Genomic DNA, 14,214 nt, shown 5'->3' with positions numbered 1-14,214 from the left:
CTTGATCTCTTACACGGTGAAAATATTTGTAGTAATATAGACCAAGAGTAGGAGATCTACCACAAAATCTTGCTTATAGATTCCATTGAATTGCTATTCCATGAATCTTCTCGCTTTTCACATGCACAAACAAAACTACATGATAGAACACATAGAACATGATTATTTAAATCATGGTAGATTGTTTCAATAGACTCAATTGTTGATCCATGAGCACAACTTAGAAAATAAAATACCTTTGACATAAATATGAAGAAAAAAACCTACAAACTTAAACCTTAACAAAACGATATAATTTCAAAAAATTATTTCCTTTACAATTATTCAAAAATTGTATTAAATTGACTGACACGGCCCAAGACGAGCCCTGCATTTCGAAAAAAGATGAAACGCAAAGTGGTTCAGATATCTAGGGAATTGGCCGGTTAAGATTTATTCCAAGCTATTAGGGTTAAATGCTCACTTCCGTACACCAGTTATTCCAGCCAATTAAGGCACTTGGATTTCGGAATGGCGGCAAATAAAAAACCGTATTTCAAGCGCACGAACGCCTAAATTTAGGGCTTGTAATAAATTGGGAAAAGACGTGGTAAGAGAAACGCAAGTGCAAGCGCCTGCAACTGTGTGTAAATTCCCATTTTCCCACTTATAAATATACCCATCACTTAAGCGGGAGTTAATTTGAGTTATATAGTTTGTTATGTTAAAAAATGGCGCCTTTTTTCTGGCGCTCTCATCGTTTTCAAGCCCTTTTGAGAACAGTGAGATATAGTGTTCGAAACCCAGCAATGCCATTGCACGCCTTGTGAAAAACAAGTTCATAATGCAGGAGAGCAGGTCCACGGATCAAATCACAGCACCGCCAATCCTCTCTCAAAATGGCCAGCCCCGAAAGGCTGAAAACTTGATTGGGTTTATTGGCATGGAGGAGTGGCGAGCCGTCAGAAAACCTAAAAAAATCTTTTCTTCTTCTTCTTCTCTTTATTTTCCTTGTGGCAGAAAAAAAGAAATGTCAAGGATGAAGCATAATAATTACGGCAACAGCAACAGTAAGTATTTGAAGCCCGGCGCGCTTGCACAGCTAAGGGATGCGCGCATTAACACTAGGGCTTCTTCGTGCACAGCCATTGGGAGGAAGAGGGTTTTGGTCGTTGATTATGCTAAGATTAATGGCAGTAGTAACAGTTCAGGAGAAAAGGGAGCGGCAAATGCGGCAGCAACGGGCGAGGAAAGCAAAGTACATTTGGCGTCCCCTCAAAAGAAAATGTTCTTCTTCCCCAACAACCCTTCTACCCCTGTTACGCCAAAGACCCCCACGCCTCAAGATGAAGCCCAAGATTCTCAGCTTGAATCTCGTCTGGAGTCCCTGCCAGTTGATCTTCTGGTAAATCTTGAGTTTTTGATTCAATTTTTTTCAAAAATCTATTCGGTTTAGTTTCATACATTCATGTAGATTTTGTCCACAATTAGTAGTGGAAGATTTAGACGACCACATTGGACAAGTTTTTGACATTTCTAAAGCAAAATCGTGGGAGAAACCCTTCCTTTTAAGGGGGGTTATTTCCGTTGTTTTTCCTGGCCCAACTGTGAATATTTTGGTAACTCCGGTCGCATCGAGATGTAAAATAATGTTTCAGAATGCGTTATGTTTTGTTTATATTTTCCCCCAATTTGATTGAAACTTGTCACGGGCAATCGTCTGGATTAAGTTTTTTTTTTCTTTATTCTTTTTTGTGTAGTACCCTATGCAGGGTTTCGCTAGTTTTGCTTTAGATATAGATGTTTTTGTATTGCTTATTTACTTTGAAACTGCAATAGTCTATCTGTTTTGAATCATTCACCAAGGACATTATGCTTTGCGATTTGCAGCTTAGGATTCTCTGTCTTTTGCATCACGATCAACTTAAAACGGTTTTTCACGTTTCTCAGCGTCTTCGAAAAGCGGTAAATACCTTGTATTTTTTCTGTATCTTTAGAAAATTTAAGTAACATTTATCTTTATCAACTTAAGATTTGGCCAGTTTTTAGCCTGAATATTGTGCGTTGACAGTAAAATAAGGGCTTTATGGAAATGTCTGTTTTTCATTGTTATACACCCATTTTTTGTTTCATTGACTGAACCGTATCTTCTAAAGCTTGATGTATCCTTATTTGTTGTATGTAGGACCCTTTTGCGAAAAAATAGATTCTGATTGAAAACTTATTCGATGTTTTATCTTTTGTTTGTTTGCTGGCAAAGGAATTCATGGTTTTAATATTGCTCTGTTATGTTGGATCCTGCTGGTAACTTAAAGCAAAAGCTAAGTTCTGGTTTTGTTTATGTCCTACATATGACTAATAATGAAGACGGCACATAATGCATGGTGTAATTGTAGTTTGAGGCTTGTCGAATCAATATGATCTGATTACTGGTAGAAAATGGGTTTTGTTTCAATCCTGTATTTAACTTCTCTACATTTTGGTGGTGGTAGCCAAATTTTTCGTGCTCTGTTTGTATACGAACCATTTAAAATTTGATATTTCTCTTTATAATCATCTAGGTCTATTATTCGTCAAAATTCAATTCAATTGTGAATTTTGTTCACATCCTCTTATTAACTGTTACGTGACAACTAAGAATATTAGAGTTTTATGACTGCTTTCATTTTTCGAGTGTTGTTTTTGGCTTCGCATAAAATAAAGGTTCCCTGCAACTGTATTTTTGTTATTTGAGTACTAGCAAGATTATTGCATTGAGGATTTCTTCTTTTTTCTTTCAGTCTTTCATTTGATTTACGGTAAAAGTAGAGTTTCTATTCATGCTTATTTTGCTTGGCTGTATGCAAAATTAGTAAGGTTGGGCTTTTCTTAACTTTCTGCAGGCTCTAGTAGCTAGACAGTGCTATTTCAATTACACAACACCAGATAGATCGCGACAAGAAATGCTAAGGTTGACAACTCCACGCCCTGATGAACATTGGCCTTTCTTAGAGTGAGAATCTTGAAGCCTGCTTCTAATGCTCGGTCATTCAATTGCAAAAATGTTCTGGTGCAATTTTTTTAAATACTGACAATATTCTTTTACTGTATCAGTGGAGTTGGTTTTACAAAGTGTCCATTAACCCCAAAGGCTCCTAGACATGACCAGCGCCCTCCATTGCGCCTTTCACTTGCAGAAATGAGGCAGATTTCAGCTTCCCTTTTTCAAGGACCATCTTCTCGACTCTACCGCACGAAGCCACCTGGTTTGCCACGCCCAGGTTCCAGATATTTACCTTCTCACAGGGTATTATTTAATGAGGATGAGTTGTGCCAAGCAGTTTCCCAGAATACCCTTCGTTGAGCAGATCAATCTTTTACACGTCAACTATGCCAATGTTGCCTTCATTGTTTGTTTTTGGTATAAGTGATCAACTTACTTTTTTTTTAAGATAATTCTCACTTCTCGTGAGATGTTGTGTATAGTTAAGAGAATTTTAGTTAAAGCAATTCTACTTCAGGTTGTAACAAAGTCTCCTTGTTTGCATCCAGATCGGTAAATATATAAGGAGTTGCCTAAGCAAAACACAAGTTCATGTCCTAGGTTGGGGGTCAGATTTTGTTATACTGCAGTTTGCAGAGGCTGGCTACTATAATAATGAGACTGCTGCATTCTATATTCTGTAATTTTGGTGTGCATAAGATGGATGTCTAAGTTTTCTATGTAAATAAGTATAGGAAAGCCTTGATAGTTTTGATACCATGAGAAAAATAGCTTGGATTTTGTTGTATTTTCAAAGCCTTTGAGGTTTCAATTCGGATCCTCGAAAGGTTTTGAAATCGTCGATGGCTAATTTGTATAATATATCTAGTAATGTTCAACTGTTTACATTGCACTAGATTTTAGGACTTTTGCAAAATATTTAAGGCATCATGAATTTTGTTGCAGGGATACGGTGTTCGCACGCTGTTTTCTCTATTCCTTTAAAGAAAAATTAAAGCATGTTCTAATAAGCTCTGTCTTATTTGGAAATACGGAGTAGAGTTAGAATTTATACAGTAAAGAAAATTCAAAACCGAAAATCTGTAATTTCACTTGGTTATTATCATTTCATATGTCATATATATATATATACGTGAAAATTCAATTGGATGAGTTGTAACTTTATGCAAAAAGCTAGTAATTACTAAAATGCTAACATCCTATCCATGGGCCCATATATCATGTTTTATTTGTTTACAGGCACCTACATTCTAAAATAGAGTGCATTCTACATGTACTTTGTCAAACCGATTGCATGAAACGTATGCTGATCAGCCAAAAATCTTAAGCTACTTGCTATTTTCAACACTTCAACCCTGGCAAATATCTTTTGGCTAATTTGTTGTAGATTCATTCTCTCCTACAAATCTCAAAGTTGTCTTTTGGTAGTGCCTTTGTCCGCACGTTTGTTCTTATCACCTCTGCTGCACAGCATTCCATTTTTATTATGTTATTAACTTAATGAAGAAAATGATACTCCGATATGCTTTTGTATGTTCCATCATAGCAATGCAACTCGTAACTACTGCAGTTCAGCATTGTTGACTGGGTTTAAACCCAAGCAGTTTTTTAACCTGTTTCGTTTGCGGCTTTAAAAAATGATACATGCTTTTTGCATCAACAGCAGATATTCGAACTTTTTTCGTTCAAGAAACCGCACAAGCCCTTTAAATGAAAGAGTAACTTGATGTTGATCTGTGATTATCAACATTTTTTGCCGCGGCTTTGCGACAATATTCCACAAGCTCTGGTGCTCTATCAGAGCTCCTACTAAGGCCGGTCCTATGGGGTTTAAGCTTCTCTGAAGAAAAAAAAAAGTTTTCTATGGGATTATTTGGAATTTGTTTTTGAAAAATAGGAGCTCCTACTTTTTAGGTCTACATATTTGAGCAAGTGAAAATGGGGTGAAGTTAGAAATTGTCTCACCAGTTTAGGGATTTCATTTGCCACTTGTCAATCATCTAAATTTAGATTCTGCCAGGTAAAAAATTTAGAGGAAAAATGATTTTTTTACTTGATTTCATTTCTGAAAGCACTCCATCAATATTTTAAAGTATAGAAGATCAACACAAGAATTCAGAAGACCAGCATCTTCCTTAAATTTTGAGAACTGTAAATTAATGAAACCATCAATTTCAAAATATTTCTAAAAAATCTTAACAGCTCCATTTCTATCTCTACGAAACCCTATCCTTAAAGACCCCAGTTTAAATGTTCTTCACGCTGCCGCTCGATGCTGTGGTCCAGGGTTTGCTTGAAAACTTGGCTTCCAACGCTCGAGTGCGTGCGATATGTTGAGCCTGTTGAAAACCGTTTCATACATAAAGTTGCGTTCACATTATTTCTCTTCCTCCAGCTTTGGGCACATCTCGTGTCAACTTTTTACGGTCTTCTACTGGTGTACCCATTTTGGTTTTGCCTGTATTTTAAAATTTGAATGCCTCAGAAATAATTAAGCTATAGCTAGTTATTCCAAATTCATTCTCTAGTATACAAACCTAAAAATTTCAAATTATTAAAGCTTTCATTTAATGCTAGGGAGAATTGCTTTAACTTGTTTACTAATTTTTTTGTCTTTTATAGGGTACTTGATAGCTGCCCATCCTAACTTTGTGTACCTTAAGCTCTTATAAGTCCCAGAAATAATTAAGCTATAGCTAGTTATTCCAAATTCATTCTCTAGTATGCTTTCATTTAATGCTATGGAGAATTGCTTTAACTTGTTTACTAATTTTTATGTCTTTTATAGGGTACTTGGTAGCTGCCCATCCTAACTTTGTGTACCCTAAGCTCTTATAAGTCCCAATGTAGAAGAGGCATTCATTATTGAATGGTGTAAAGAGATGGTTGCAGTGGGTCATAATCTTGAACTAACATTGAGAACATCCAAAACTAACATTGAGAACATCGAAAGGCCTTGATAGAGTTAGAGCACTAAACCTCATGCTATCATTGATGTAGTGAAGGTGAGAGGAGTGTTCGATATATAGCCAAATGAGGGCATATATATCCAAGAGGTGCATTAACTCAGGTTTTACCTAATTCTTAAAATGTCAAAAGATGTGGCACAACCCGTTTACATGAGACAAGAAAAAAGTTATGAAAGGTGGCATGTAAAGCCAAAAGAAGGTGAGAAATTGAACTACTCCATAACCACTTACACAACAAGCCAAAAGAGGTTGTGTAATTCAACTACCCATGTTTGGGGGAGATTGACACATGTAGTTGAAGTGTTTCACCATGTGTCCTCATGTTAACCAATCTTAATAACTTAAGCAAGTTTGAATAATGTGTAGGAGAAATAAATATCCCCTAATATAAGGAAAACAAAAAACCTACACTAACACCCATGCTTAAACGTATGTTAGGTGGGTGAAAAGATAGGTCCCCACAGATGAGGCCATGGGACCCTCCTCCCACCCAAAAAAAAAGAAAAAAAAGAAGAAGCCCCCTTTATAAGAGGAACAATCTCCCCTAAATAGAGAGATAAAATCCCCCTCGCACCCTTTGGAAGCAAGAACCAAGCCAAGTTTTGATGCTGGTCATAGATCACATGCAACTCCAAGCAATAGATGATTGAAGATCAAAATCGCTGAATGAAGAGAAATTTGAAATGACAAAAAGAGAATTTTGAAAAGACTCAATACTATTATTGAACTAGTGAAAGTGAGAAGCAAGAACCAAGCCAAGTTTTGATGCTGGTCATAATCACATGCAACTCCAAGCAATAGATGATTGAATATCAAAATCGTTGAATGGAGAAATTTGAAATGACAAAAAAATAATTTTGAAAAGACTCAATACTATCATTGCACTAGTGAAAGTGAGAAGAGAGTGCTCAATATATACTAAAAATAAGGGCGTATACATCCAAGAGGTGCATTAACTCCACCCTATACAAAGTGGGAGTTTTTACCTATTTGGTAAAATGCCAAAACATGTGACACAACCTCCTTACATGAAGACAAGAAAGGAGTTATGAAAGGTGGCATATAAAGCCAAAAGAGGGTGAGAAACCCATCTACCTCATAAGCCAAAAGAGTGACACATGTAGCTAAAACGTTTCACCATGTGTCCTCATATTAACCAATCTTAATAACCTAAGCAAGTTTAAATAATGTGTAGGAAAAATAAACAGCCCCTAATATAAGAAAACCAAAAAATCTACACTAACATCGTTGCTTAAGTGTAGCTTAGGTGGGTGAAAAGATGGGTTCCCATAGATGAGGCCATGTTAGGTACCTATGTACATAGCAAACCCCTCTCCCCCTCCCCCAAAAGAAGAAGCCCCCTCTATAAGAGGAATAGCCCCCCCGCTAAATAGAGAGATAAAATGTCCCCTTTCCCCTCCCCTACGCCCCCCCCACCAAGAGTAGAGAGAGAGAATGCAGGACTAAGAATCCCCTCCTAAAGTAGATACCTATTGCACCCCGAGCAAAGATCACAAATGAAGGAACTTGCTTTCGGTGAAGGGTTTGGTGAATATGTCCACAGTCTGCTTTAATGTAGAACAACATTTAAGATCAATGATGCCTTCCTAAATCAACTCTCGAATGTAGTGCATATGTATCTGAATGTCTTTCATCCTCTGGTGATGAATTAGATTTCTTGAGATCTATATAGCACTTTGATTATCACAAAAGATGACTGTAGGCTTTCTAATTGGAATAAACCCTAAACCCTAAACCCTAAACTCTATCATGTAGAGTAGTTTTCATTGCCTTGATGGTGGATGAGTGACTCCCTGTGATCAAGTCAACATAGAGAACCATAAATGTGAGAGTGTCATCATATTACAAAATGTATATGTTTGGATTAAAATGGTATCGGTTGAAACCAACTGCCAAAAAGAATGATTCTATCTTGGCATACTAAGCTCGAGGAGCCTATTTGAGGCCATAAAGAGATTTTTGAAGTTGACGCACAAGTGAGAGATCTTGAACAAACCCCTGTGACTGCTCCATGTAGATTTCCTCTTGAAGGTCACCATGAAGATTTTTTTTCTTCATATCCATCTAATGAACTTACAACTATAGAAAGGACAAGTTGAATGGAATTCATCTTAGCAATTGGTACAAAAGTCTCGAGTAGTCAATCTCGAGAACATGGGAAAATCCTTTTGCTACTATAACACCTCGCCAAGAAACCTCGAAGGGATTAAACTAAAATACTAGAAAAGAGTGTAAATATATATTTTTTCAAACTTTAATAAATTTAATGATGCATTAAGTTAACATTACGTTTAGATTACACAATGGAAGACTTAATTTAACACCTAAAGGGTTTCCCAACTAGGTTAACATGATTTAAACTAAACATTGCTTAGCACTAATAAATCCAATTAAGATGATTAAACACAAAAACATAATAACATATAACCAATGGTTAATTCATCCAATAGTATGAGATTTTATTAGCATGTCTAAGTTTCATTCATGGTAATTATTTCCATACCTTTCATCAATGATTCAATTAAAACATATGCATTTAACCATGTAATTTCCATCCATACATTTGTTTTGCATCATATGATTGAAATAACATTACATTTCACTAAATCACTAAGTCTCACATGAACACATAATGTTTACATTTAAAGTTACATCTTGTCACGAAGGCATACATATCAAATAATTACAACTGACCATATAAGGTCCATGATACACAAAGAATGATCCAAAATAATATATGGGATCCAACTGGAAGAACAAGATGCTCGAATCCAAAAGCAACTGGAACACTTGTGAAACCAACTCCCGCAAGAAGGAACAAACACACCTGATGGAAAGTGGTACTACCACTCGACCATGTGGCTAAAAAAGAACCACCCCACCGTGCTAGGAGATAGAAATAAGACCCACTAGCAACCTACAAGGTATGCACACACATGATCGAAACACAACGTCAGGAAACTCACATAAAACATAAACCCACAGAACATGACTCCACAACAAAACTCAGGTGATACCAACAAGGCTACACACTAGTGACCATAAGGGAAGAGTGTCATCACATAGCTTGGTATGGTTATCCCGACAGGCCTCCATAGGTCCCGACCCCCATCTTGGGTTATCGTGGTAACCTCTCCCGAACCCCCGACCACATCCAAGTTTCATGTGGACCCAAACAATCCTTTCGCGAGGACAAGGTTGTTGGTTTGCCATTCCAAGCCTTCTCACTACATTCTGAGTCTGTATTAGCACTCAACCATAAGCGAGGTACAATTATCTTACTTAATGTTTTAGCTACCCAACTCCTTAATATATTATTAGGTTATTACTTACTTAACCAACTTTTGAGGGGTTATCCCGCTAACCTCTTTGGGCGCGGCTCCCACTCGAAAGCCACTCTCCCTTATGACACTAAACAAAAATGTCCCAAAAGAACTCCAAAACCAAAGTACCAAAACGAAATTACACAACGGAGTTCAAGACAACAGAGAAACACTTGGTCATACAAACCCTTGCACATAGATTAAACCATCTGACAAAACTCAGTCAACTCTCATGACTGACCAATGGAAAAGACCACATAAAAACGACTAATTCCATTTGCAACAAAGCACTTGCAGTTTAAAATTAAATGCGAAGACAATAATAAATAAAATAGACACCTTCGCTAATTTAGAATATCAATTCATTGTTCTTTCATTCAAAACACATAATTGACCAAGATTTTCTAACTTTTCAAAGTTTCTAAAATTCATCATTCGTTGATAATCATTTCACCAAATCAGTTAAAAAATTTAAATCAGAGTTTGCCATATATCCATTTAAAATTTCAATAAAATTATCTTAGTCACATTTGCTATAACACAAGTGTGTATATATATACACACACACACATAAAAATATATATAACCAAAAATCTAAATTTAAAAATCTATATTTCCTTTTTCAAAATAAAATATCCTTCTCTTTATTTTCATTTTTTAAATATATATATATTTTTAACATAAACAAAAAAAATGAATATATATATATATATATATATATATATATATATATATATATATATATATATATATATATATATATATATATATATATATATATATATATATATATATATATATATATATATGTATATAATTTTAATTAATTTTAAATATTAAAAAAATAAATTTAAAAAAACAAACAAACCCCACGAAATCCCTATGCCACGCAGCCCCATTTAATAAAGGGTGGGGCGGTGCTGTGTGGGCCACAACGTGACCGGTGGATCACGACATGGTCCACACCACCGTGGCCCTTCCCCATGGCAGTGGGGAAGCCACGACCCCCACGCCATGGGGACGTGGTTCCCACGACAGCTCCCTGCTAATAAAATATATATATATTTTTTGATATTTTTTTTCGTTTTTTAATAATTAAAAAAAAAAAAATACCAACTACCCTGCTAAACATTAAGACTCAAAAAAATATTTCTCTTTTGCTAGAAATTAAAAAGAAAACCCAGAAATATATGTTATACCAGTAGCAATAAAAAAAACCCTGAATTTAATTTTACCAGTAAATTTTATAAATAAACCCTAGCAAAAATTTCAAATCCTTTTTTTGAAAAACAGGGGTTTTGGAGACACAAACAACAGGGTATGTGGTGTTTTTTTCTCTTCCAAATTCCTCATTTGCCCAACAATTTCAAACTCAATCCATTTCCCAGGTTTTCCCAAGATGAAATTTTTTGGCAGCATAATCCCCCCATTTTGAACAATGGGAAAAATAAATGTTTAACAAACAACAGGGAGATTAAAAAAAAAAAAAATTTCATTCAAACACCCACAAACTTACAGGGAACTGATTTTAAACAAAGATTTCACAAAAACAAAAAGGTACAAAATTCCAACCTAGTGAGCTTTCCAAGAAGATTCAGTTGCAGAAGAGCAAACCTCCAACTTCAAACCAAAATCTTCAAACACAATTTCTCCAGCTAAAATCACACCCACAAAGATTTTCCAGAAAATATTTTTTGCAAATGCAGAATGAATCAATTTTGAAAAATTTACACATTAAATAGAATTTCCTCCAAAAATATCCCTTTTAGGTCGCATTTAATCTTTAAAAAGAAAATTAGATTTTTTTTTGATTTCTTTTCCAAAACAACGCATTTCACTCAAATTTTTAATTGAAATCATTTCCCTTTTTTTTTTCAAACATGAAAATCAATTAGGCATTAAATATACATAAAGATAAAATAACATTTTTTTTTAATCAATTGAAAACACATAATATAACATTTCACTAATGAGGGTGATTCTTCACCACCTTTGGTGGCTGTTGGGGCTTGTGGGTCGCAGGTTGGTGTTTCTTCTGATAAGATTGTCCTTCCCGTTGCTGACAGGGAGGAAGTTGATGCTGCTAGTCCTTTGGGCTTGGCTGGCTCTTTCTCGAGTCCTTTGCACCCAATTTCTTGGATGGATTCCGCTGCGAAGGTGGAAGAAGGGTGGATATCGGTGAAAAGGAAAAAAATCCAATCTGTGAATGCTTTTGATATGACCCTTCGTTCCCATAAAGGGAAGAAGTAATGTGTTGCTTGTCCTCTTTTGGTTGAGGGAGCTAGCTAAAACCCTCTGTTTTGTGCTTTCCTTGGTGTTTGCTAGCAATTTTACTGGGCTCACCTTGTTGGTTAGGGCATGCTATCCTTCCACTGGTACAGGGTGCCTATAAATCCCTGGGGATAGTTTCTTGCCATCCTGTGTTCTTGTGTTGGTTTGGGCTGCTGATGTTTAATGTCTATCTATCTGGACAACCTTATCTGTTGGGTTCTAGTCTCTGGTTCTCTTTTGTAAGGGGTTTTGGGTCCCCTCAAAACCTGTTTGTGTCTAATAAAAAATATTTCACTAATGAAATCAACAATTCAATTTTTAAGTATTCAAATAAAATAATTGATAAATCTTCTAAAACAATAAAAGACACTTAATTATTTATTTCTAAATTTAAATTTTATAAACGCATAACACGCAAACAACAAAGCAAAACCGAAATGACCTGCATACCGACAAAGGGAAGGTTGACCGATGACTGACACTGCTCAGTGACAGGCAAGGCTAAGGGTGAAACTTATGGCCTTAAGACTATCTCCTCCACTTCCATCAGATTATTTAGGTATGCTCAGACCTGTGAGACTAGGTGAAGTCAGTACCTTGTACCTGCAATTCCTGCATCACCAAACCACACATACATATATATATATATATATATATATATATTCAAACACGGTAGACACCCCGGTGAAGGAGAATCATGACATTCCCTGTCTCACCGAAGTGAGTGAAGGAAAATAATTTCCTCGCACCCCATACACTTACACACATACATGATGACATATACATAAAGCATCTCACACATAAAGTAAATATGTTAGTCCATGGTCAGTAATCCAATAAAATTAACATCTAACCATCAATAAGGAAATACTGCATAAACAACATACACTGAAACTCAAATCAAAGTATAACACAACATAGCATAATATCAGAGTAAAACATCACCATGTAATGTATCCACTAATATCCAATGAAAAAGTCAACTATAGTCAGAGTAAGTATCTAAAAAGTCTGATCGAGGGAGGGGTACTACAACTACCGAGCAAGCCTTATGCTTGTCAACTGATCCATCTACTATAATTTTTTTGATAGATCCACTTGCATTAGACAAGTTTCCTTCCTTTAGGAAGAGGGACTAAACCCATGTGTGATTCCTTTCCAATGAACTGAACATTTCCTTCATTGCAACATCCCACTTTGGAATACCTAATTTTTTTGAAAAAGATTGTGGATTAAAAGATTAAGTAATGAAGAGATATGGAGCATGCTAAAATTGTGACCTCATTCTTCTAGTATTTGATGGATCAACAAGCTAATTACTTGCTGTCCAAATGTTCGTCGAGCCCAAAGAGGTGTTGAGGCTAGAGAGTTTGGGGGAGAATCATCAACCTTTGAATGATGACTAGGAGAGGAATGTAAATCCTCATCATCGCTATTGCCATTTGAAGTGGAGGAAGAATACTACTCATCAAAATTAGGAGGATTAAGATCGTTTGAGAACTATCATCATGATGCAATGTCTCCAATGTGATGGTGGATAGAAAAGTGGTATGAGAAGAACTCTCTTCAAAACAAACACTCCTCTTAATGAACAACTCATGAGTGGTAGGATGGAGAATTCTAAAGCCTTTGACATCATTTTGATACCTAACAAATGTGTAAGGCTTGCTCTGTGGATCCATAACCTTACATTTCTCTATTGGAATGTGAGCCCATGAAAGAGTACCAAACATTTTGAAGTGCTTAACTATGGATTTCTGACCAGTCCAAGCTTGAAAAGGAGTTACCCCCTTCACAACTTTGTGAGGAACTCGGTTCTAGATGTAACACATAGTTGATTGCCTCTACCCAGTATTGAGGTGCCAAAAACTTGGAGTGTATCATACAATTGGCAATCTCCTTCAAGGACTTTTTCTTTTAAGGACTATGGAACTATGCATTGCATATTGATACCTTCTGAAGCGCAAAATTGTTCAAATTGATTGTTAACATATTCACTCCCATAAACTGTGTGCAGAATCTTGATGATCTTCCTAGATTGTTTCTCTACAAAAGCTTTGAAATCTAGAAAGTTCTCAAAGACCCCAAACTTTTGTTAGAGAAAGTAAATCCATGTATATCTAGAAAAGTCATCAATAAATGTCAAGCCATATCTGACTCTATTGAAAAGTGACCTTGTGGAAATGGTCTTGCCAAGTCACTATGTGTCAACTCCAATATTTGTGTAGCTCTCCATGCTTCTTTATCATACTTCTTATTAGGATGCTTAACAAGAGTGCATCCTTCACAAAATCCATCAAAAAAATGAATAGAAGGCAACCCTGAACCATTTCCTGTTGACTAAGTTGTTGCAAGTAATTATAGTTCAAGTGGCAAAACTGTTGATGCCACAAACAACTCACCTCATTTTCACGAGTAAGACTATTGAAGGAGAGTCCGGAACAAAGTGACAAAACTAATATAATATGGATTGGTGATCTACTTTTCCCATAGAAATAGTAGACCCATTATGCATTTCACTGATTACCACTGTATCTGGTGTGAGCTCAACGTGCATGCTAGAATTAGTATGAGTGATTTGATAAACAGATACGAGATTAGTCAATAAAGATGAAACACAAAGGACATCCTCAAATGTTACTTCGCCCACATCAACACACCCTCTTTT

The 14,214-nt window shown here is 36.0% G+C and overlaps 1 protein-coding gene across 3 annotated transcripts; it reads left to right on the top strand.

The window, feature by feature from the left end:
• The first annotated feature begins 548 nt into the window (after window positions 1-548).
• On the top strand, window positions 549-3,859 carry LOC131069417 (F-box protein At4g35930). Of its 3 annotated transcripts, XR_009112128.2 has the most exons (5): window positions 556-1,384; window positions 1,870-1,944; window positions 2,862-2,971; window positions 3,073-3,379; window positions 3,511-3,859. XR_009112128.2 is itself a non-coding variant. In XM_058004831.2 (4 exons), the coding sequence occupies exons 1-4, from the start codon at window positions 824-826 to the stop codon at window positions 3,320-3,322; spliced, it is 996 nt and encodes a 331-aa protein (XP_057860814.1). In that variant the 5' UTR covers window positions 556-823; the 3' UTR covers window positions 3,323-3,859. The 3 variants fall into 3 exon arrangements, 2 of the variants coding, with proteins under 2 accessions (XP_057860815.1, XP_057860814.1); XM_058004831.2 differs by having other exon boundaries at window positions 3,073-3,859; XM_058004832.2 differs by lacking the exon at window positions 1,870-1,944 and having other exon boundaries at window positions 549-1,384; window positions 3,073-3,859.
• Window positions 3,860-14,214: the final 10,355 nt, after the last annotated feature.

The sequence above is a fragment of the Cryptomeria japonica genome, chromosome 10 (genome assembly GCF_030272615.1).
Source record: "Cryptomeria japonica chromosome 10, Sugi_1.0, whole genome shotgun sequence".
NCBI lineage: Eukaryota > Viridiplantae > Streptophyta > Pinopsida > Cupressales > Cupressaceae > Cryptomeria > Cryptomeria japonica.
Note: the sequence above shows the minus strand (reverse complement) of the source record. Positions and strands in the feature narration are given on the sequence as shown.